The sequence below is a fragment of the Salvelinus fontinalis genome, chromosome 8 (assembly GCF_029448725.1).
Source record: "Salvelinus fontinalis isolate EN_2023a chromosome 8, ASM2944872v1, whole genome shotgun sequence".
Lineage (NCBI taxonomy): Eukaryota > Metazoa > Chordata > Actinopteri > Salmoniformes > Salmonidae > Salvelinus > Salvelinus fontinalis.
In genome coordinates, this window is record NC_074672.1 from 9,682,945 (window position 1) to 9,709,087 (window position 26,143).

General features: G+C 42.6%; 1 protein-coding gene across 2 annotated transcripts; it reads left to right on the forward strand.

Moving 5' to 3' along the window:
* The first annotated feature begins 6,320 nt into the window (after window positions 1–6,320).
* Window positions 6,321–25,086, forward strand: LOC129860499 (la-related protein 4). Of its 2 annotated transcripts, XM_055930922.1 has the most exons (17): window positions 6,321–6,890; window positions 10,967–11,081; window positions 11,812–11,979; window positions 12,183–12,270; window positions 12,551–12,687; window positions 14,290–14,393; window positions 14,627–14,737; window positions 14,862–14,915; window positions 15,083–15,289; window positions 15,702–15,805; window positions 16,324–16,365; window positions 18,335–18,541; window positions 19,422–19,473; window positions 19,680–19,838; window positions 20,045–20,217; window positions 21,644–21,863; window positions 22,046–25,086. In XM_055930922.1, exons 1-17 carry the CDS (start codon window positions 6,774–6,776, stop codon window positions 22,469–22,471), a joined length of 2,484 nt encoding a protein of 827 aa, XP_055786897.1. In that variant the 5' UTR covers window positions 6,321–6,773; the 3' UTR covers window positions 22,472–25,086. The 2 variants fall into 2 exon arrangements, with proteins under 2 accessions (XP_055786897.1, XP_055786898.1); XM_055930923.1 differs by lacking the exon at window positions 16,324–16,365 and having other exon boundaries at window positions 6,322–6,890.
* The last annotated feature ends 1,057 nt before the right edge of the window (window positions 25,087–26,143 follow it).

Genomic DNA, 26,143 nt, shown 5'->3' on the forward strand with positions numbered 1-26,143 from the left:
TTTGTATACCAGTTAGCGGAAATAACAATTGTCTTCTCCGTAGACAGAAAGACTTACCCCCAAACCTTCTCATTTTAATGTCAACTGCAAACCAGGCTTACCTGGCAGAATTATATCATGATTATTTGTCTTAATTGGGTTGGCTTTTGTTATGCAAACAGTTATGAGTTCCCAAACCACAAAAAATAAAACAGAGAAAACATAACTCGGGAAAATACAAGGAGTGCATATTTCAAAGCTAGGAAAGCAATTATGAGTAGCTCATGTTTCATGATTTAACAGTAGCTCTCATGTTTCATGATTTAACAGTAGCTCTCATGCTAGAAAAGGTTGGAGACCCCTGGTCTATATCAATCAATCAAGTTTATTTTATATAGTCCTTCTTACATCAGCTAATATCTCGAAGTGCTGTACAGAGACCCAGCCTAAAACCCCAAACAGCTAGAATGCAGGTGTAGAAGCATGGTGGCTTGGAAAAACTCCCTAGAAAGGCCAAAACCTAAAGAGGAACCAGGCTATGAAGGGTGGCCAGTCCTCTTCTGGCTGTGCCGGGTGGAGATTATAACAGAACTATGCCAAGATGTTAAAAAAAATTCATAAGTGACAAGCATGGTCAAATAATAATCATGAATAATTTTCAGTTGGCTTTTCATAGCCGATCATTAAGAGTTGAAAAACAACAGGTCTGGGACAGGTGGCGGTTCCATAACCGCAGGCAGAACAGCTGAAACCGGAACAGCAGCAAGGCCAGGCGGACTGGGGACAGCAAGGAGCCACCACGCCCGGCAGTCCCGACGTATGGTCCCAGGGCTCAGGTCCATTGAAACTGGAATATATGGAGGAGGAAGAGGTGCATGAAGGGGAAGAGTCATTTTTTTATGTTACATGTATGTATGTTTCTGGTTTAATGAATCATCTGACTCATAAACTAAACGAGAGCTACATTCTTTCTTACTGTTGTCTTCTTTTTGATCTTCTCAAACATTTTTTCTTGCACTTTTTCATTTCTCAATCAGTGTGTGCTGCCCTGATCTGGGAACCAGTTTTACTGCTTCAAGAATTAAACGCGTTACGATTTTGGCTCTTCTGATTTATTTTGTGCATGATTTACAGCTCACTAATTGTTATGTATACAAATAAATGCATTGTCAAGACATAAGAATCATAACCTAATCTTTAAAAAAAAACTGGTTAAATGCTTATTGCTTAAGTGAAGTACTGGTTTGCAGTCACCTCGCGAAAGTGATAACTCTTTCGGGCATTCGTAAGCTGAATATTGTGCAAAATGTGATGTCATGCATAGGAAAGACACCCAAAGTTGCTAATGTTCTCACTTCTCGCGCAAACTTGTCAAAGCTTGACCTCCCTCCAATACACAGACAAAACGTATGGACTGTTTCTTCATCACCCCTGACTACTGTCACATTGATATCTTCCATAGGGCCACATTCATAACCATCACCGTTCCTACGATGTTGACTCAATGCTCAAGACTACTAATACTGGGATCCCCAGGAGGAGACAAGGACAAAGAAGGTAATGTGTTTTGGTCACCTTGTACAGTAAATGTCAATAAGCAAACTACCGCCCGATAGCACTCAAACCTGTAGCCATAAAATGCTTTTTAAGGCTGGTCATGGCTCACATCAACACCGTCATCCTAGACACCGTGAACCCACTCCAATTCGCATAATGCCCCAACAGAACCACATGTCACAATCTCTATTGCACTCCACACTGCCCTTTCCCACTTGGACAAAAGGAACACATACGTGAGAATGTTCATTGACTTCAGCTCAGAATTCAACACCATAATGCCCTCAAAGCTCATCACGGAGCTAAGGTCCCTGGGACTGAACACCTTCTTCTGCAACTGCATCCTGGACTTCCTGTTGGGCCACCCTCAGGTGGTGAGGTTAGGCAACAACACATCCGCCACACTGACCCACAACACGGGGGGCCCATCAGGGGTGCGTACTTAGTCCCCTCCTGTACTCCCTGTTCACCCACGACTGCATGGCCACGCACGACTCCAGCACCATCATTAAGTTTGTAGACAACACGGTGGTGGTGGGTCTGATCAAAGATGACGATCAGACAGCCTATCGGGAGGTCAGAGACCTGGCAGTGTGGTGACAGGACAACAACCTCTCGCTCAACGTCATTAAGACAAAGGAGCTGATTGTGGACTGCAGGAAACGGAGGGCTGAGCACGCCCCCATTCACATTGATGGGGCTGTAGTGGAGCGGGTCGAGAGCTTCAAGTTCCTCAGTGTCCACATCACTAAGGATCTATCATGGTCCAAACACACAAACACAGTTGTGAAGAGGGCACGACAACATCTCTGCCCCCTCAAGAGGCTGAAAAGATTTGGCCCTCAGATCCTCAAAAAGTTTGACAGTTGCACCATCAATAGCATCCTGACTGGCTGCATCACCGCTTTGTATCCGTCCGCAAGGCGCTACAGAGGGTAGTGTGTACGGCCCAGCACATCACTGGGGCTGAGCTTCCTGCCATCCAGGACCTCTATACCAGGCGGTGCCAGAGGAAGGCCCAAAAAATTGTTCTAGACTCCAGCCACAGACTGCTCTCTCTGCTATCGTACGGCAAGCGGTACCAATACACCAAGTCTGGAAACAACAGGACCCTGAACATCATCTACCCCCAAGCCATAAGATTTCTAAACAAGACTGCTAAACAGCTAATCAAATGGTTACCAGGACTACCTGCATTAACCATTTTTTATACGAACTCTCTTGCACTGACTCTGTACACACACACACTGGACTATAACCATACACTCATGCATACCTGCACTAACACCCCAGCACACACACACCCACATAACATGCACACACATGCATACTAATGCGACACAACACATACACTGCTATTAGTCGTTTTACCCCTACCTAAACTCAGCAAAAAAAGAAACGTCCTCTCAAACTACGTTTATTTTCAGAAAACTTAAAATGGCTAAATATTTGTATGAACATAACAAGATTCAACAACTGAGACATAAACTGAACAAGTTCCACAGACATGTGACTAACAGAAATAAAATAATGTGTCCCTGAACAAAGGGGGGGGGTCAAAATTAACAGTCAGTATCTGGTGTGGCCACCAGCTGCATTAAGTACTGCAGTGCATCTCCTCCTCATGGACTGCACCAGATTTGCCAGTTCTTGCTGTGAGATGTTACAGTCCTCTTCCACCAAGGCACCTGCAAGTTCCCAGACATTTCTGGGGGGAATGGCCCTAGCCCTCACCCTCTGATCCAACAGGTCCCAGACGGTGGGATTGAGATCCGGGCTCTTCGCTGGCCATGGCAGAACACTGACATTCCTGTCTTGCAGGAAATCATGCACAGAACGAGCAGTATGGCTGGTGGCATTGTCATGCTGGAGGGTCATGTCAGGATGAGCCTGCAGGAAGGGTGCCACATGAGGGAGGAGGATGTCTTCCCTGTAAAGCACAGCGTTGAGATTGCCTGCAATGACAACAAGCTCAGTCCGATGATGCTGTGACACACTGCCCCAGACCATGACGGACCCTCCACCTCCAAATCGATTCCGCTCTAGAGTACAGGCCTCGGTGTAAAGCTCATTCCTTCGACGATAAACGTTCATCTGACCATCACCCCTGGTGAGACAAAACCACGACTCATCAGTGAAGAGCACTTTTTGCCTGTACTGTTTGGTCCAGCAACAGTGGGTTTGTGCCAATAGGCGACGTTGTTGCCGGGGATGTCTGGTGAGGACCTGCCTTACAACAGGCCTACAAGCCCTCATTCCAGCCTCTCAGCCTATTGCGGACAGTTTGAGCACTGATGGAGGGATTGTGCTTTCCTGGTGTAATTCAGGCAGTTGTTGTTGCCATCCTGTACCTGTCCCGCAGGTGCGATGTTCGGATTTACCGATCCTGTGCAGGTGTTACACGTGGTCTGCCACTGAGGACGATCAGCTGTCCGTCCTGTCTCCCTGTAGCACTGTCTTAGGCGTCTCACAGTACAGACATTACATTTTATTGCCCTGGCCACATCTGCAGTCCTCATGCCTCCTTGCAGCATGCATAAGGCACGTTCACGCAGATGAGCAGGGACCCTGGGCATCTTTCTTTTAGTGTTTTTCAGAGTCAGTAGAAAGGCCTCTTTAGTGTCCTAAGTTTTCAAAACTGTGACCTTAATTGCCTACCTTCTTTAACCTGTTATTGTCTTAATGATATTTCCACATCGCTGCATGATTTACAATTGCCCCGTTGACGGGACGCCTATCCCTAAGAAACAGTGTTTAAACCCTTTACAATGAATATCTGTGGAGTTACTTGGATTTTTACGAATTATCTTTTAAAGACAGGGTCCTGAAAAAGGGATGTTTTCTTTTTTTGCTGAGTTTATATGTACAGCACATAGACTCGGCACAGGTACTACCTGTATATAGCCATGTTGTTTTCTACTCCCTATATATAGCCATAATATTTCTACTTGTTATTTTTATTCGTTATTCGCTGTTTCACTATTTCAATGTTTTATTTTATTTCTTAACTTATCCTTAACTATGCATTGTTGAAAATGGAACTATAATTAACCATTTCACTGTTAATCTACACCTGTTGTCTACGAAGCATGTGACAAATAATATTTGAAATAGAGTGCCTCATCTGTTTCACCACGCTTGCCACCGGGTCTGCGTCTCACCAAACAGCAGGCGTCACAGACACCAGGAATTTTTCACTGCTCCATCTTCACCTCTACCCCAGTAATCACTCCTTTCATTGGTGCCCTATTCTTGGGAGCAAAGCAAGTAACATCTCTTTTCCCCATTTGTGTGGTGCGGAGCGTCCGCCCCCTCTGAGGGGAAAAAACACAATCATCACAAGACCACTTCAGGTTACCTTCACCGATTCAACTGCACCCAACTCCTTTTCCCACCCACCATGAAATCACATATGGGTCTGACAACTTTTCCCAAAAATGTCACTCCCACTGGACCAAATGCATCTTTATCCATTGGAGCGAGGCTTAGGCTCCAATATCTTCACCACACCTGCCACCTCCAGTAATTCTCCCTCATTCTCTTCCATTTCACCTCCAGAACTCGGTCTGGAGTACAGCTCACTCTGTACTTAACACCAATCTTCCTCAACACACCATATCCCTTGTTATTGCTCGCTTCATCGGATTCAAACTCAACATCTGCTGTCTTTAAGCTCTTTATCTTCTTTTTCCACAGTACCTCCAAGTTCCCCGGCGGCACGACCCAGCCATAACCCAATATAAAGTACATTCTTCGGATCAGACTCACTCTCATCCGTCATCTTCGACCACATGCCGCTTGGCTCGACTAAAAGTTCTGTCCACTCAAGAGTGACTTCCTTTCACTCACACGAGTGAGTGAAGGCGATAATATAAAGGCGATAATAAAGGCGATAATCATGGTTCTATTGTTGATTATGGGTCCTCTCGAGGTCTCTTCATTGCCTTGCCATCCATGTAAACACCTGCTGACTTCTGTTAGTATGCATTGCGTGCATGTACGTCCATCTTGTGCTCGTGCCATTCGGTCATCAGCAAACATGTGTAGGCCAACACAATGCATGCATACTAACTGAAGTCAGAAGGTATTTACATGGTTTTGCACAAGTGCCAGGTGATAGAAATTTCAACTTCAGTACCAGCACCCTAACAATATTTTCCTGTGGATATTTGGTCTCAAATTTCACCCAACTGTAAGACCAACACACCAGACTACCGGGAGAGTAAATTCAAATGCAATTGTATTAAACATTTTGGCTTTAAAGAAAACTTTGACGATTTTGCAGTCATTAATTTCAGGCTGTGTATATAGCCTACCAGAATCAGCCTGTCTGATTCATCATCCTACCAATAGAGTAAAGTATAAAGGTTGAGAACAGGCCTCTCCAACCATGTTCCTGGAGAGATTACCCTCCTGTAGGTTTTCAATTCAACCCCAGTTGTAACTAACCTGATTCAGCTAATCAACAAGCTAATTATTAGAATCAGATAAACTAGATTACCGTTGGAGCGAAAACGTACAGGACGGTAAAACGTTAGCTCTCCATGGCCAAGGTTGGAGCCCTGGTTTAGAAACGCTATTATAAGCAAATAATTATCAAAAACTGCACCTCAGTTGCATTGGTAAGTATTGCCCTTCTTGGATCAAACGTACTAAAATATTGTACAATAAAGGGAAAGCTTTTTTTTTTTTTTTTGACACCCCTGCCTGACCAAGCTGTTTGTTTTTAAGTTTGTCAACCGGAAACGGAAAGTACCACCAAAGTTCCAAAGGTCATTTCGAACTCGCAATGTGAGTTGGGACAGTGGCGGACTTCACTAATGTCTGCCTCTGCCTGCTCTTAGAAAGGTGCGTGCAGGGTGCGTGTCCCTAGTGTCCGCTTCGGTTGCCCGGGTAAGAATTCGCCTTTGACGCTTGTAAAAATGTGTGGGAAGAAACATTAGTGACAAAGGTGGTATAAGTAGGTTCATGAGCTCGCATAGTTTTCGTCTGTAGTATATTGTCGTGCGAGTTTGGTTCATACACGTTGATTCAACCCGGCTAGCTAGCTAAGTAGGATAGCTTACTTGCTAACCCTGTCTAGTTAGTTAGCTTTAGGTGTTGGCTAAACAAGTCTAGCACGAGATAAGCAGACTGATTGTAGACAGTAAAACCAGTATTTTGAGAGACTAGGAGTGGCAAGCAGGCCGGGGGGTTGGGAGGAAAACGACGGGGGAGTCGTGAGCCAGGAGCGGCCGATGAGTTCGGACCAGGGTGGAGAGCCGCGGCTGCTGCAGGAGGAGGGTGATCCGGGACCGAAGACCTGTGTGGAGGACGACACACCACTTGGGATCGGGGGAGGGTCAGGCGGCATGGTGAGTTGCGGCCTCTACTCTTACTAACTAGCTAAGCTAACGTCGCCTAGCCTACACACAACACACCATCCCCATCTCGTCCTAAGTCCCATTCCTACCACCATGATTTGTTGCCTGCCACTGCCTTTCCAAATAGGGTCATCATGCCTGTCATAGGCTCTTGAGGCCGATAATATTACCTACATTTGCAATGATTTCTGCTAACTACCAATCCGATTCATATCGAGAACTTGGTTGAGGTTATTTATAGTTCACTTTAGCTAGGTATGTTGCCATATGTTTGGCTGACTGATTTATTTGCTGTCGTTCATTACACCAAACAGTTGGTTTGCTAGGGTAAATCAACGTTACAAACAATATTTTCTATTTTCTTATTTTGCAAACAAAGTAATGAGTAACTTAGTTAGCCAGCTAACGTTGGCTAGCTAGCCAAACGTTATCTGAAGCTTAGTTCAGCCATCTACTTTGGCAGCCATTTAATTTGCTAACCTAGTTAGCAGTAGCAGCCTAGCTAGCTAATTTGTGAGTTTGCCTAGTAATCTTTATGCAGTGACAACTGTAATGTTATTTAGTAGACTATGAATTGGAGACGGCGGGCAGGCGCACCGATGCTGTCAAACTATGCAGCCAAACAGCAAGCAAATTCGCCGAATCAACGTTACCTAGCAAGCTAACATGCGTTGCAAATACCTGGCCTATGCAGCACAGTCGGTGTCAGATGACTATATAGAAACTGTGGCTACAGTAACGAGATACAACCAGGCAGCAGCAAGCACTGCAAGTGTGTTGCTACACATTAATTCGAGTTGCTTTGCCAGACTAAGGGACTGTCGGACGTATTGTGCACCGTGTAAGGTGTGCTACTTAATATATCAAATTATTTTAAAACCACAATGTATACTGAGATGTGACAGCTGCTCTTGCCAGGAAGAACAGTTAGACTAGAACGAGAAGGGTGGATCATTTTGTAGCAGGTGGTGACTAGGTACGACCCCCCCCCGTGGTAACGTTGTGGCAGATTTTACTATTATCTAAAGCTAGCTCTGTGGACTCAAAGGTGAAACAAGATGACGACCAATATCAAATGCTTCACATGTATGGTACAATGTTTAAGTACGTGGCTAGCGTGGCCATTCATTAGCTAAGTATTTACTGATTTATGCTGTAGTTTGTCCAGCTATGGGCCGTAGTATATATCTGTTTTCACAGTATTGTAACGACACCAATGTAATGAAACAGCAGGGAGCAGGTCTCGAACCCTCGACCTCCTAGCCCCTAGCCCGAGGTCCGGCGCGCTATCGACTGTGCCGCAAAAGCATGCTCAAGCGGCAGAGTCGATTTCCGCGCTTATAAACCCAGGGTCGTTACACTATTGTTTTTATTTGTGTCATTGTTGCTTTAATGACACATGTAGCTGACATACTAAGTCAACATATTTTGTCTGTCATGTCCAGTCAACGTAACTGACAGCTCTGGGGCGGCATGTAGCCTAGCAGTTAAGAGCATTGGGCCAGTAACCGAGCCGATAAGGTGAAAAATAATTCGGTGTTCCTTTGAGCAAGGCACTTAACCATAATTGCTTCTGTTAGTCGCTCTGGATAAGAGCGTCTGCTGAATTACTAAAATGTAGCGCTAGCTACACCTTTTTGGATTAGTGCCACGCCTCAAAAGCCCATGCACACCCGTTTTTAAAATGGTGTCATGTAACTGGGGATTGGGGATCCTCCCTAGACCGGACAAGATGCTCTTGTGAAGAATACTAATTTCCGAATTCCTATATTATATTTTAGAACATGGGGGCGGGGGCGAGAGAACGTGGCACGTGCCTCAAGTATCATCAGGAATGATTAAGGGCTCGGTAGCAGCAGCAACAAAATATCATGTGTATCGTTTGAGATTGACAGTGCTGCCTGCCAACAGCGATTCTGGGTTTGGGTTGGCGGTAAAGCATACAGAAGAGAGCGCGAGGTCTGCGGATACATGTCATGTGGGTCCATCTGCTAAGGATGTAGGTGAAGTTCAGTGAGAACCGCATGTTGATTTTTAGAAAACAATCGACTTTACGGGTAGTCTTTTTTTATATATATAACTACTGTGAAGTATCTCAAGTTCTGCTTCTCACTCTTGTTCGCAATAGAAGATCATTGGCGTTTTTAAACTTTTATCCACAAAGTACAACAAAATTGTTATTCTCGAGGTAAGCAACTTTATTTGATACAATGTAGGCAACACAACACGCTCGCGAGTTGCAAATGACTAAGGTTAATAGTGGATGGGGACAGCGCGCCATGCTTGCTTTGGCATTCTTGATCATAGTAGTTTATCGATCAGTGGTTGTACTGAAAATAAAATGTATAAAGCGACCACGAATTCAATTTGGTTCCCAAATAGCTTAGTTACCTACTTGCTTATGAATCTTTATGTTTTCATGTGGATTTTGTGCTCATGGAAACGAATGTAATACATCCTTGAGGCGTTTGATACATTTGTATCAAGATTGATGTTATATATTTTGTCAAATTTTTCTCCTGAATACGATTAACATTTCTATCAGATTTACATTAGGGGGTTATCCAATGTTACTACAGGGTAATTACAATTCATGTTCACATTACATGGTATTTACATGAACAATTAACTTCTACATTGGACCTTTATCTCAATATCAAATCATTTCTGTACCTTACTGTGAATATTTTTAATTAAAATGGTCAAATGGAAACAAATGGCTTCTTAGCAGAGTAATTTTTCTAGTGGTGGAAAAAGTACCCAATTGTCATACTTGAGTAACAGTAAAGATACCCTAATAGAAAATTACTCAAGTAAAAGTGAGTCACCCAGTAAAACAGTACTTGAGTAAAAGTCCAAATATATTTGGTTTTAAATGTACTTATTTTTCAAAATAAAATACAATTGCTAAAATATACTTAAGCATCAAACGGAAACGTATAAATCATTTCAAATTCCTTATATTAAGCAAACCAGACGGCACCATTTTCATGTTTTTTTTATTTATTTATGTAGAACCAGCTCCAACACTCGGACATATTTGTGTTTAGTGAGTCGGCCAGATCAGAGGCAGTAGGGATGACCAGGGATGTCTTCTTGATAATTGCGGGAATTTGACAATTTTCTTGTCCTGCTAGCCATTCAAAATTTAACGAGTACTTTTGGGTGTCATGGAAAATGTATGGTGTTAAAAGTATATTTTCTTTAGGAATGTATTGAAGTAAAAGTTGTCAATATAAGTAGTGAAGTATAGATATCCCCAAAAACTACTTAAGTACTTTACACCACTGAATTTTTCAAGCAATAATTTAGCTCGGACAGAGTGTGGAGCGGAAACTAAAAGCAAAATGTTATTGAGAGATGTTTGGGACTCTCTTATTGGTGTATTAACTAATTTACAGCAGGCCAAAATTCCTTCCCACCACAACAGGCTCACATTTCAAGTGGCCTTTTCAGTGTGGAGATAGATATATCCAGCTCTAAATCACAGGAAAATTAAGTGTTTGGCTGCACTGGGCAGTTTTAAAGATTCAAAAATAAACTGGGAGAAAAACGTGGAGCACTGCCCCCGGACTGAGTCAGGGAAACCCTTACCTAAAACAAGTCTACCTAGTGTGAGAAGCGCAGACAAGTATATTTTGTCTTTTGTGTGGTTGTGTGCACAATCAAAACGCAAATGTTATGCTGAGTGTAATTCCCTTGTTTTAGGATGGGCAAGAAAATTGCACTGTATTTGACATGGCAAGAAATAAAGACAGGTGGCCTGTATGATGGCACCAATTTTAGTGAACTATTTGCAAATAATTTACAGAGCAGATCAGCCTAGAGTGACAATACATCAGGACGCGTTACCACAACACATTTCGACTTGATGAGTGTTCCTCAGGCAGCATGAAAAAGGGAGACAATAGAAGTATGTCAGGATTGGGATTAATTCCATTTTGATTCAGTCTGTTTAGAAAGTAAACTGAAGCTGCATTAAAAAAATCCAAATGTTATTGTTTTTCAACCCTGAAGTGTATGATACTGTACATTTTCAAGTGCATTTCCTCTCCCCCTGTTCCAAGGTCACCTCCAAGGGCGCCGGTCTGAACCCCAATGCCAAGGTGTGGCAGGTGTCTGTGGCCCCCGCTGAGGTCCCTCCTGACGGAGCACAGTGGCCCCCGGCTGACGTCACTGAGGGTGAGAAACGACACTTAACAACATAATTAAGTATGCCGTTTAGCAGAATCTTTTAGCCAATGCACCTTAGAGTGAAGTGAGTGCATACTTTTTTTTGATTGCATACACACCTAGCACCATACCCAACACTGTACGGTTTACAACCGGGGGAGGACACAGACTCGGAATAACCTGGATGGGAGAGAGTGTACATCGGGTGTCATTTATAATCGTTGATTGGCTATGCATAACACATTTCAGAACACATTTCCAGATGCTCAAAGCGCTTTTACATTCAGGAAAGCTCATCTTATCCACCACATCAATGAAATAACCCTTACTTGTCTCTGATGGGCTATTATGGCTGACAACAGAAGGAACATACCACAACCTATGCTGTACTATACATGACATCAATGCCACATATACTGAAATCTATAGGCCTATTGTTATTGAGAACTCTCTTTATAGAACTGTGGGGCCAAGAGGGTGCAGTGACACAGCAGCAACAGACATGGCCAGTCAAAATATCCACGTTAGCTTACAAAATTTATATGTTACAATTTATCACAAACTTATGAGTTTAACAATAAATGACGACCCCTGTTGCACTCTTTCTACCCAAGTGCAGACATTTCGGCAGTGGAATTTCGAATAGGCTACTAATAGGTTCTTACAATTATCGCACATCCTATTAACTGAAGAATCTAACAATAAATGACACCCGTGGTGTACCCTCTCTCCCATCCAGGTTATTCCGAGTCTGTGTCCTCCCCCAGTTGTAAACCGTACAGTGTTGGTTTCACTATCCTGGAGGACAGCAGCTCCTCGACAGCATCCGCAGCTGAGATCACTGTGAACGGCATGGATCCCCCAGACCTGGGCTTCACCCCCACTGAGACCACTACCGGCACATCAGGTATGTAGCACAATTAACCACACTACCCATAATTCACCATATACAATACAAATGGTTAAGATCAGTCAATCATAGCCACAAGGCTGCATGTTTCTCACTGACAAATTATAACACTTTTACAGATGCATTATTCCGACAGCCCTCTTCCGGATGTCTTTTCGGACTTACCTTAGTACATGCTAATGAAACATGTTGGTTTGCAGGGGAGACCAAGCTGACAGAGGAAAGGCCCCTCTCATCAGAGAACCTGAGAGACTCCCTCAAGAAAGAACTGGAGTTCTGCTTCTCAAGGTGAGTACACATGTTCTAGGTTAGGTCTTCTACCTCTAGGTGAGTGTAATTGTTCCTATGTTTGTAACTGGGAGATAGTACCTGAACTTGTCCAATTAAAAGCACACATTAGTTTTGTAGTTGAAAACATTTGCTACACTATCTCTTACTGAATGACCATAGTCTGATGGGGCTTTGGCTATGTGATTATATATTAAGTTAATTCCTTAGGATAAATGTGAATGTTTGATCGCCATGTATGTTTTATGATGATAACCCTTGACCCTCATTTCATGTCTAGGGAGAACCTGTCCAAGGACCTGTACCTGATGTCCCAGATGGACAGTGACCAGTTTGTCCCCATATGGACCATAGCCAGCATGGAGAGCATCAAGGCCCTCACTACTGACATGGAGATCATCCTGGACATACTCCGGTGTAAGGAACTATACCGTTGTTTTATTTGTCATTTTTGCTACTTTTGTGGAACCATGTACCCTGGTCCCAAATCTGTTTGTGTTTTCTTGCCAACTCCTATGGTCAATGTGGGACGGCACAAACAGCTCTGTGACCAGTCTAGGAACAAGTGGACTTATGATTGAATGGTATTGATACATTTCTTTTTTTTTTTTGTTACGCACCAATGGCAATACTTTTTGGACAATGGAGTGGTATAACCCATACAATTATAGTTAGTGTATGTACAGTACCAGAAGTTTGGACACCAACTCATTCTGGGGTTTTTATTTATTTTTACAATTTTATACATTGTAGAATAATAGTAAAGACATCAACTGTGAATTTGCACATATAGAATCATGTAGTAACCAAAAAAGTGTTAAACAAGTCAAAATATATTTTAGATTCCTCAAAGTAGCCACCATTTGCCTTGATGACATCTTTGCAAACTCTTGGCATTCTCTCAACCAGTTTCATGAGGAATGCTTTTCCAACACTCTTGAAGGAGTTCCCACATATGCTGAGTACTTGTTTGGCTGGATTTCCGTCACTGCAGTCCAACGCATCCCAAACCATCTCAATTGGGTTGAGGTCGGGTGATTGTGGAGGCCAGGTCATCTGATGCAGCATTGCATCACTCTCCTTCTTGGTCAAATAGCCCTTACACAGCCTGGAGGTGTGTTTTGGGTCATTGTCCTGTTGAAAAACAAATGATAGTCCCACTTAGCGCAAACCAGATGGGATGGAGTATCACTGCAGAATGCTGTTGTAGTCATGCTGGTTAAGTGTGCCTTGAATTCTAAATAAATCACTGACAGTGTCACCAGCAAAGCACTCCCACACATCACATCTCCTCCATGGTTCACGGTGGGAACCATACATGCGGAGATCATCCATTCACCTACTCTGCGTCTCACAAAGACATGGCGGTTGGAACCAGAAATCTCCAATGTGGGCTCATCAGACCAAAGGACAGCTTTCCACTGGTCTAATGTCCATTGCTCATGTTTCTTGGCCCAAGCAAGTCTCTTCTTCCTATTGGTGTCCTATAGTAGTGGTTTCTTTGCAGCAATTTGACCATGAAGGCCTCATTCACGCAGTCGTCTCTGAACAGTTGATGTTGATGTGTCTGTGACTTGAACTCTGTGAAGCATTTATTTGGGCTGCAATTTTGAGGGTGGTGACTCTAATGAACTTATCCTATGCAGCAGAGGTAACTCTGGGTCATCCTTTCCTTTGGTGGTCCTCATAAGGGCCAGTTAATTTAATTGAAATGCATTCCAGGTGACTACCTCATGAAGCTGGTTGAGAGAATGCCAAGAGTGTGCAAACTGTCATCAAGGCAAAGGGTGGCTACTTAGAAGAATCTCAAATATAAAATATATTTTAATTTAACACTTGTTTTGGTTACTACATGATTCCATGTGTGTTCATAGTGTTGCTGTCTTCTACAATGTAGAAAACAGTAAAAAAAAAAAAAAAAAGTAAAATCCTGGAATGAGTAGGCGTCCAAACTTTTGACTGGTAATGTAGCTGGATAGTGATGTAATTTGTGACCCTGATGTTTGTTCTTGTTCTCAGCCTCTCCAATGGTACAAGTGGATGAGAAAGGAGAGAAAGTGCGTCCTAATCACAAGCGCTGCATCATCATCCTGAGGGAGGTTCCTGAGACAACACCCGTAGAGGTCAGGCGACTGTGTTAAAACCAATATATTACCATGTTACTGCCGTGGTTACATTACTCTTACAACTAAAATAAAACCATTTTTTTACCCAATCATGTTACAACTATTTGTAGCCAGTGGTATTATTGTAAGTGACAAGGTGAATTGCTAGCAGTACTCCCAAGTAAAAATGCACATTTGCTATATTTGAGCAACAACTCACATACTCTTATCTTTTTTTTTGTTCCCCTCAGGAAGTGGAGTCTCTCTTTAAAAATGACAACTGTCCAAAAGTGATTAGTGTGGAGTTTGCGCACAACAACAACTGGTACATCACATTCCAATCTGACACTGATGCTCAACAGGTAAGCTGGATCTGATTGGTGTATAAAGTAGTATTCAGGCTTCTAATTGGTGTAAGCAGTTATCAATCCCAATTTTGTTGAATACCTATGGAATTTCTGCCTGTTTGTCTTTCTCTCTGTTCAGGCACACAGATATCTAAGAGAAGAGGTGAAAACATTTCAGGGGAAGCCTATCATGGTGAGTTACATAACACAATCAATCACTTGTAATTTAAGATTGTCACCTCCCTTTATTAATCTCTCTTCCCTTCGCAATCATATTGTGAAGCCAAAGACAAATTTCCACATTTAGTTTCTTTTCACAAGTTTTTTTTATTTTAATATATTTTCTTTTCTAACTTCCAGGCGAGGATAAAAGCCATCAACACGTTCTTTGCTAAGAATGGCTACCGTAGCATGGACAGCAGCATGTACGCTGCCCAGACCCAGTCCCAGTACAACCCTAACCTGTACATGCAGCACGTGTACAGCCCTCAGCAGCAGTACCCTCTCTACGGCATCGTACCACAGACCTGGACACCCTCTCCTACACCCTACTTCGAGACTCCTCTGGTGAACATCAACACTCAATATACTATCTTTATGGTGTTAACTGTGGTATAAATGTATAATATTCAAATTATTTGATAAGTTTCAGCACACTATAAACCTTATCCTAGTAAATTGTGTCAACTAATTTAATTCGGTTAGTCTTATTGAGAAAATCCTACAGAAGATATATCTTCTTATTAATGAAATGGAGAATTACAAAATATTGATATTTCTTGTTCAACAGTGACCTGTATAAATGTGATTTGTAAGGTGGAAACTTGTGTAATGACTAACTCTCCTGCACTACACTGCGACTGACCATGTGCTTCCAATCCCGCTGTTTCTCGGGTTTGGGCTGATCAGACAAAAAGGAAAAATTCAGTTTAAGAATATTGACAATGAAGTATTCTTCCTCCTTTTCCCACATCTCCAGGCACCATTTCCCAACAGTGGCTTTGTGAATGGATTCAGTTCTACTGGACACTATAAAACTGGCAACAACTCCCTTAATATGACTCGGCCCTATAACAGAAACCGGTACGTTGAAAGTTGATCTTTTATTCTCTCTGAAGTGCCGTGAGTGGTTTCAAGTTGTCTTTCTGTGGGTGAAAATGCTTTGAACCCGTACATGCCAGTTTGTGGATAAACCATAGTAAAATTGGTCAATACTTTGTGCCATTTTTTCCCTTCTTCATAGAATAAGGCTACAGCCGCACAGAAATTGTGTAAATTATGGATTGATCCAGTGGTTTTTCAATTTGAGATTATCCGTTCAGAAACGCACAATAGTTTCGCCTGTTTACTTATGCAGCTTGTCGGGAAAATGGTTTACTTGGATTGAACCTTTGACTGACAAAAACAGGCAATTGATGAATGCAAATACGAAGTATTTCTTGTCCATGCGTCTCTGTGGCCGTAGCCTAATGGTATATATCCTTACATAAAACCACAGATTTTGCATTTCCATATTAATAGTGTATGAGTCTTATTGAATGAACCAGTCCAAGGTAAGGTTTTGAATTCACCACCTGTTCTCTTACTGTCTGTCCCCGCAGTGTACCCCTCTATTCAAGAAAGAATGTAATAAATGCCTTCAGGTACAGCCATTATACTGTATCAGCTTCATCGCTTCCCCATCTCTTGCAATACCACTGACAGCTTTGTTAGTTCGTAGCTGTTTATAACAGTTTAGGTACTACTACACTGTTGGAGCTAGGAACACAAGCATTTCGCTACACCTGCAATAACGTCTGCTAAATATGCTACATCAAATTTGATTTTGATTGAACAGTTGAGCATTATCCCATGTCTTACTATACTAGTCTACAGCCAAATGACTAAATCTATAACTGGTCTTAGCTCTGACAGCCAGCGCATAACAGTTCAGTTAATACTTTTAACATTGACATATAGGATTTGTTAAGTCATTTGACAGCTTCTGTTTGCAAGATGTTTAGAAGAGTTAATAATTGGTGGAGTAAAAGAAAAGCTGGCTTAATAGAAAATGACTCAAGTTAAAGTGAGACCCAGTAAAATAGTACTTGAGTAAAAGTCTAAAAGTATTTGGTTTGAAATATACTTGTGTCAAAAGTAAATGGCATTGCAAAAATGTACTTAAGTATCAAAAGTAAAGGTATAAACCATTTCAAATTCCTTATATTAAGCAAACCAGATGGCAAAATGTATTGTTTGTTGATGGATAGCCAGGGGCACACTCCAACACTCCAATACGCAGTAATGTCACTGTTGCTTTAAGAATGTATCAGGTACGTGAACGGAGGTGTGAGGATTGGATGAGTGAGTTAACATTTTGATCCGAAGTAAAGAAGTTCCGTTTAATTGCACCGCAAGCCTCTGCATTTGTAACATTTACAAATTAAGCGTTTGTTTAGTGAGTCCTCCAGATCAGAGGCAGCATGGATGTTCTCTTTATAAGTGTGTGAATTGGCCCATTTTTCCTGTCAAAATGTAATGATTACTTTTGGGTGTCAGGGAAAAAGTACATTTTCTTTAGGTATGTAGTGAAGTAGTTGGCAAAAATATAAATTAGTAAAGTACAGATATCCCAATAAACTACCTAAGTAGTACTTTTAAATATTTTTACTGAGGTACTTTACACCACTGGTTAATAAGTTTTATAGGCTGTAGCTCAGATAACAGTTCTAAGTATGACTTGGCTCCTATCCACAGTGATCTAGCTATCTCTCCATTTTGTCATTTAACCGTTTCTCTCATCCTGACAAACCATCCATTTTATTTATTTTCATTTATCTCTTAGTTTCATTATAAATGTTTCCGTAGTACAGCTGTACTTTGGTAATGTAGTCATGCTACCAAATAAATGTCCTTTACTAAGAGGTGAGGGAAATTCCTGTGACCTAATCTGTTTCATTTGATGACTGTATAAATAAGACAGCTAGCTACTGTAATGTGGAATGGAGATTTGGTCAGCCAAAAATGATTGACTGGTAACTTTTCCTTTGCAATCTGAATAAGAACCTTATTTTAGCTGGCAAATTGGTACGGATACCCATGTTAACTTTGTTTTTTTTAAATTGAGAAATGCGTCCACCACTTAACAAATGCATGTATTTCTAAAGATCAGTAGTTGGCAGACCTAATGATTGGCTGCTTCTTTTGTACTCTTGTGTCATGTATAACCCTGACACTGGTTGGACCTGATGACACATTGATGTGCATAGAGGGAATACAGTCTTTGGAGGGAATGGGTCTCTCTGTTTCTCCTCCTGTGCTCACCCCTAACCACTCCACTCCTCTCCCTCCAAAACCCTGAATCTCCACACCTGTCCCGACAAGTGCAAAGATTGATGTCTGACATGGGCTTGAAAAAACAAATGCATGAATTGAAAGGCGGGTGTGGTGTTTGTAATATTCTTGCAAAGTTAATTTCAGCCGACATTTGTCTTTCAGTTTTCTTCGCACATCCGTTGCATGTTGGCGTATATATCATCAAATGTAGGCCTAGATGCTGCATGCTATTTGTATCCCCACCACGTCCCAGTTGTGCCAAGATTAGCCTCTGTAACCCTGGGTCGTATTTATTAGGGCACACGTGAAGCCCCAGGTGGGGAGACCAGGCGAAATGGCCCCTGTTCCCCTGGAGAGCTTGACTGGCCTGAGGAGTCCCCAGCCCCCCACCACTGGCCCTGGACCTCTGCAGACCCAGACACCTCCAGACCTGACCTTAGCCTTCCCCCACATCTCCACCTCCTCGGACCTCAACGATGACGGAAGCATGGCTGGACGCGGAAGGTGAGCCTGACACTTAAGAACTTTTTTGTTGTTGTATTCATAAAGGTCTCTCGGGGGGCCTCTCGATTGGCGCAGCAGTTTAAGGCACTGCATCGCAACACTTGAGGTATCACTACAGACGCAGGTTCGATCCCAGGCTGTGTCATACCCGGCCGTGACCGGAACACACATTTGGCCCAGCATCGTCTGGGTTAGGGGAGGGTCTGGCCAGCCGGGATTTCCTTGTTCCATCGCGATCTAGCAACTCCTTGTGGTGGGCCAGGCGTTTGCAAGCTGACTTCGGTTGCCAGCTGGACGGTGTTTCCTCTGACACATTGGTGCTTCTGGGTTAAGCAAGCAGTGTGTCAAGAAGCAGTGCGGCTTGGCAGGGTCGTGTTTCGGAGGACGCATGGCTCTCGACCTTCGCCTCTTCTGAGTCCATAGGGGAGCTGCAGCGACGGGACAGGACTGTAACTACCAATTTGGATATCACGAAAAAGGGGTAAAAGTAAAAATAAATATCTCGATCTGGTATTATGACAGAACACATTGCGGTCCCCAGGGATGGTATTATCCCCCTAATGGAACAATGATATTCTGTTTTTGAAGTGGTGAATTCTTCCGGGTCATCTCATCAGACCTAGTGATGACAACTTGATGCGCAGGAGGGGAAAGCAGGCTGTGGAGTGTGACTGGCTTTGGGTCTTTCCCCTTCTCTCCTCCTCGTCCTCTACCTACGCTCCCCCTCTCCCCTAAGCTATGATCCTCCACACCTGTCCCGATGAGCGCTAAGATTATGAGATCTGAAGGTCTGATATGGAGAATGTTAAGTCAGTTAACAGAACACTTGTGTACTAGTTTCTGAACCACTTCTAATAACCTCTTCTGTCCTCGATTACAGAAGGACTACATACAGAGGCACAAGGAGGAGGAGAGAGGATGAGCGGATTACGGTACCGTTGCAAGACGAATGATAGTTATTTTTCTTTTGCATAATAGATTTAAATCAGGACCAAACCGGTTATCAACTCAACTGCCTTTTTTCCTTGTTTGCATGTCGTTTTTTTATTTTTATTTTTTAAGCTTATTTTGTTATTATGTACATTTTGAGTTTGTATGGTGCAAAATGTAAATGTTATCTCTTTGTTTTCCCCTCCAGAGGCCCATACCCCTGGCTGAGGTAAAGGTGCCGGCCCCTAAGTTTGACCTGGCCGCTACTAACTTCCCCCCGCTGCCGGGCTGTGTGGCCAGTACACAGGGAGAGCCCCTACTGGAGAATAGGATGTCAGACGTGGTGCGAGGACTGAACAGAGACAAGGTTAAGACGGGAACCGTATGGTTAACGCCTTGCTACCACACTCCTATCACTTCATTTTGGACAGAATCCTAACTTGAGATGCATATGATCAAGTCAGACTTTTGCGTCAATCACAAACTGGAGTTTCACATGCAGATCTCAAGTTAGTTTGGGTGGTGTTTTTTTTGCTCATATGCTTTACTTCAGTCTTTACTTACTCTCTACAGACGCCGGAACAAGCAAACAAGGAATCGAGCAAGGAAGTGGGTGCCGAACCAGTCCCAGCCCCGACCCCAGCCCCAGAACATGAGGAGGCAGTGTGTGTCTCTAATCTTGCTCAGCTTGCAGCCAAACCTGCTGCACTCCCCCACGGAACCCCCATCCATGCACCTGCCCCCAGGTATGGGAAAATAGGCTGAAGTCTGTACATTCTTTTTCAGAGGGTTAGAGTGTAAAATTGTGTATAGAGACTTAACTTCTTGCGGATCAGTGGGACGCTAGCTCATTTCGACAACTTCCGGTGAAATTGCAGAGCGCCAAATTTAAACTTTCATGAAATCACAAGTGCAATACATCAAAATAAAGCTTACCTTGTTGTTAATCCAGCTGCCGTGTCAATTTCAAAAAGGCTTTGCAGTGAAAGCAAACAATGCGATTATCTGAGGACAACGCCCAGCACACACATGCATAACAAATCCTTTTCAACCAGGGAGTTGCGACACAAAAGTCAGAAATATAATAAATGCCTTACCTTGATCTTCTTCTGTTGGCACTCCAAAAGGTCCCAGATGCATCACAAATGGTCTTTTTGTTCGATAATGTCCTTTATATCCATAAACTCAGTTTAGCTGGCGCGCTTCAGTCAATAATCTACTCGGGTTCCCTCCTTTAAAATGCATACAAAATGAATCCCAAACGTTACCAATAAACTTATCCAAACAAGTCAAGCAACGTTTATAATCAAACCTTAGGTACCCTAATATGCAAATAAACGATAAAATTTAAGACTGAATCGTTGTCTTTACCGGAGAAAAATACCAAAGAACCCGCTCTCATTAACGCGCTTGGAAACACTACAGCCAAAATGGGAGCCACCTAGAAAAACTACAATTTCTGGCGCATTTTTTCAAAAACCAGCACGAAACTCTTTCTAAAGACTGACATCTAGTGGAAGCCCTAGGAACTGCAATCGGGCACAATTTCGCCCTATTATAAAAGTGTCAGCCATTAATCAGTGGTAGGAAGATTTTTTTATATATTTTTTTAGATTGTTTGTCCTCTGGTTTTTGCCTGCCATTTTAGTTCTGTTATACTCACAGACATTATTTTAACTGTTTTAGAAGCTTTAGTGTTTTCTATCCAAATCTACCAATTATATGCATATCCTAGCTTCTGGGCCTGAGTAGCAGGCAGTTTACTTTGGGCATGCTTTTCATCCGGACGTCAAAATACCGCCCCCTATCCCAAAGAAGTTAAGTCTGTTTACATTTTATTTAGCAGACGCTCTTATCCAAAGCGATTTACACTAGTGAGTGCATACATTTTCGTATGTTAGCTGGTAATTCTTCAATCCTTTAAATGAAATTGCTAGATCACTGGCTAGTGATGGCTAGCTCATTTACAGTCTATGAGCTGTAAAGCTAATGTCACAGTTGAATTTTAGACTTGCCTTGTTAATTAGTGATCTGCCAATGAAGTTGTGCTGAATTGACTAGAATCATCAATAAATAGAGCTCAAAGAAGCATGCAAAGGTCTGCTTCATTCATAATGACATTAAAACTAACTTTGGGTCGAATGGGGCTTCCTGCTTTTTGTTCTTCTGTAGTGTACCCCATCAGGAGAAGAAGTGGGAGACGGTGGAGAGGGTAGCAGAGCCCCCAGCCCCCAAAGTGACCCCACCCACACCTGCTCCCTGTGCGGCCAACCCATCCGGACTCCCCTCCACACAGCCAGCTATGCCTGGCCCCAAGCCTCAACCCAGCACAGTGTCCTCCACTCCAGCTACACCCAGCACACCAGCCACCATCGCTACCCCTGCATCAGTGGTGAGGCACCAAAGATAATCCTGTACCTCTAATCTAGCCATTTAGAGATGATTGCTTTGTTTTACATTGGGATTGCTTCCTTAATTTTATGAAACGTAATTGGTTTCCATTTTCTACCTGAACTCTTAGATCTACATCTGTTCCTTTGAACTCATTGTTCCTTTTTTATGGCTCTTGTTCAGGAGCCCCGTAAGCTTAGCTATGCCGAGGTGTGCCAGCGAGCCCCCCCGCCGCCCCCCCCAGCCTCAGCCTCCCCTTCCACGCCAGCCCAGCCTCTGCGTGAGCTGCGCGTCAATAAGGTAGAGGAGCCAGGCTCCAGCTCTACCACCAGCTCGGGCGACCGCCCCAGGGGAGACCGGCAGGACAAAGCCCAGGATAGGGACGGTGGCTGGGAGTGCAAGGAGACCCGTCCCCGTGATCGTGACCACCGTGACTCCCGGGATGGAGGCTACTACCGCAGCAACGGGCCCTCCAGACAGGGAGGCTACGGGGGCCTCAAGTTCCGTGAACAGAGACGGGGCCCCCAACCAGCCTGCCGCAGCTCCCCCCAAGGTGGCCCCCGACACACTGGCAAAGAGCAGAACATCCCCCCGGTATCGCCAAAGTAAAACTTCCGATATGAATAACGAAAACAAACAAAAGTATGAAATATATACATGGATATAAATATATAAAAAATGAAATGCATATAAAAGCAACAATCTTAACGGTAGCCGCCTCCTCCTGTCTGCCTCCTGGAGCATTGTCCCAAAGAAAGGAAAAAAAGCTTTGTGAAATGACAATGAAATGAAAATGGAAGCCTGGGGACATCCAGGAGAAAGTAGGGCAAAAAAAGAAACTGCTTAAGAAGTGTGAACTTTCACAGTGATTTTTAAAAAGGAAAAAGATCTCAATTAGGCCTCGTAAACAAATGTATTCACGGAATTTAAAATCAATGATTTTAAAATCAATGTGCTCTCTTTGGAGGCTGTTTCATTTTCTTCTCTAACTGAGGGGAGGTGGGACATTTGGGCCCTGTATTAAGGCCCTCTACCATTTTTGATTTTAAAGAATAGATGTTGGTCTGCAAGAAACATATGCACTAAAGAATAGAACATGCATACATGTCGTGTACACATACAAAGATATCACTAACAACACAGTGACGACGAGACATTATTTTTTTCTTGTGAGCATAGGTTTGGCACGGATAAATGGCTGTAGACAAGCTGGGTTGATTAATTAAGATGTCTGTTAATGCATTGACTGCTGCTAAGCAAACAGATTGGGACAGAGTGCTACAGTTCAGTTTGCTGTTGCACTGATTTTCATGAAACTAACGAGCGGCTCATTGTGATTCTAACATTCTAGAATCAGAATCGATGACCTGAAATTAGGCCGTTAGAGATGATCCTCTGTTTATTCATTGAAAATAAAAAATATATAATTTGAGGCTTGGTAATTATTGTCTCAACTATGTTATCTGTAAGGTCAACAAAATGATCAGTAACAATCAAGCTACAGTTTTATGTCGGTGGTTTTTGCCCAGAGCTGGAAGGCTCTTGTTTGCAGAAGGAAGGGTGAATTATTACAATATTTTTTAAAAAGTTGAAATCCATTCTGGGTAGGAGCAGCGCAACGCGCGGTCCGACTCGCAGATCGCAGTCTCCTGGTCCAATGCTGTTTATTTGAAGTTGTTTCATCTATTTGTATCTTTATTTCCTGATTTGTCTGGATTTCCCGTCTTCTAACGGATTCAGATCATACATACTGATAATCAGTCAGGCTCTCTGTTTACAACTTACTATTCACAATGGGATTGTAGCTTAGTTAGGCTATTTTTATGGAAACCTAGGGAATAGAAATGTAGACTGGGTGCCAGTCTGTTTCGTCTCTTGCCCTAACTCCTTATGTTATTGTCATGTTTGGCTTAACAATGACAGCAATGGTGTTAGCAAGGGCACGAACAGATCTGAGACCAGGCTAAGGTCGATGCAGTCAAACCTGACTGTCTGTGCTTAGGTTGATGAGTTGACCGGAATGGTCTTGGCAAGATCTTGTTGGTTTCTCCACATCAATGCAGGATATTCAGGTTTAGCAACACATTCTGTGTATTGTAAATATAAATAAATGATGGTATAGCAATATCATTCAGAAGTAGGCTGAATGCTGTTAGCTGAGAGTGATTTAGCTAGCTTATATAATACATTTGGCAGCGAAGTAAAGGGGTTAAATGATATCAGACCATTTCTATGTGCTATGTGCCAGCTGCCTACGATCCTAGTTGACTTGGTAGGGTAAAAGCTTTGGTTGTGTCCCAAATGGCACCCTATTACCTATAAAGGGCACTACTTTTGACCAGGGCCCTGATCAAATGTAGTGCATTATATAGGGAACAAGGTGCCATTTGCGACGCACAAGAGTTGAATCGTTCGGCTAGGTAATGTAGTCCTTTGGGGAAACTTTGTCCCAGTTAAACTGAACATTAGAACTGTAGAGGTGTAGTTGCCTATGCTATATCATATTATTAACCCTTCACTAGAGGTGTGTGTGTGGGAGAATGTATTTGTTCTAGTGCTGAACTTCCAGAGAAGGGGAGGCTGGCATTTATCCACCACTGCAGATTTTGTGCTTTTTAGGGTGAGTTTGCTGTTTTCAAATTTGATAAAAACGAAGACCGAAATTTGACTTGGGTATTTGCAGTTTGGACTTACTGGACAACGTTATTTGCTTTTTACATTTTATTTATTTTAATCCTACTGTGCAACGCTTTTCCCAATCTTGGTAGGTTGGTTTCCCCAAAGTTGTGTGTGAAATCGCATTGGCAAAGAATCACGCATTTGACAATGTTTGAGATTTCAACTGAGAGAAATACTTGATGCATTGACTTGGGGTTTAGTAATGTAGTTATAAATGATTTAAACAATCAGAGGCTTTTTTTTTTCTCCATTTCATGAGTTTTGAGCAGCTAGTGATCTAGTGTAATGAAATAAATCCACTTGTTAAAAAAAAAAAAAATCTTACTGTTTAATGTGAAATCATTTTAAGAAGCATATGGTAATGACATTGAGGTAGACAGGCTTGTGAAAATCTACAGGAATTGCTTTTTTCTCATGCTTGGCATTTTTTTATTTTTGGTTTGGGGTGGCAACAAGGAAATATGGCAATGGATCAATTAAGTGTTTGAGACACTAAATTCTAAAACTGTATGAAATGTCACAAAAAATAAATTATTTTGATTTGGCTTTTGAGTTCTGACCTTTTTGTTTCATCAAAGCACACTGAACAAAAAATAAATGCAGCATGTAAAGTGTTGGTTTCATGAGCTGATAAATCCCAGAAATGTTCTATATGCACAAAAAGCGTGTTTCTCTCATTATGTGCACAGATTTATTTACATCCCTATCAGTGAGTTTCTCCTTTGCCAATATAATCCAGCCACCTGAGAGGTGTGGCATATCACAAAGCTGATTAAACAGCATGATCATTATACAGGTGCACCTAGTGCAGTGGACAATAAGTCCACTTTAAAATGTGCAATTTTGCCACACAAAATGCTACTGATGTCTCAGGTTTTGAGAGAGCATGCTGACTGCAGGAATGTCCACCAGAGCTGTTGCCAGATAATTTAATGTTTTTTTTCTCTACCATAAGCTGCCTCAAATGTCATTTTAGAGAATTTGTCAGGAAGTCCAACCTGGCCTCGCAATTGCAGACCACGCCAGCCCAGGACCTCCACATCTGGCTTCTTCACCTGCGGGATCGTATGAGACCAGCCACCTGGACAGCTGATGAAACCGAGAAGAATTTCTGTCTAATGCCCTTTTGTGGTGAAAAATCAATTATAATTGGCTCCCCAGTGGGTAAGCCTATGCCCCTCCAGGACTACCCATGGCTGCACCCCTGCCCAGTTGTGTGAAATCCTGTAGATTAGGGCCTAATTTATTTCAATTGACTTTTTTGAATTGTAACTAAGTTAAAATTGTTGCATGTTGGGTTTATAGTTTTGTTCAGTAAAAGTTGTACCCCTTGCAATAATACTAAATCTTTGTGATACACCTAGTGACATCAAGATAATTTTGCCTTTTAGCTTTGAAGCGAATGGTGGGGCAGGGAATACAACTTGGGTCACTGGCGTGAAAGGCAAATACCCTACGCATCGTACCAATAGGGTTAACCCACTTGCTGGTAATTGTAACATGGCTCATATAGCAATGTTTGCTACACTGCTCCCTCTGTACTTCAAGGCGCATCCCTGTGCTTCGACAACTCAGCCCCCTAGCACGTCCGAGCCGTGCTTT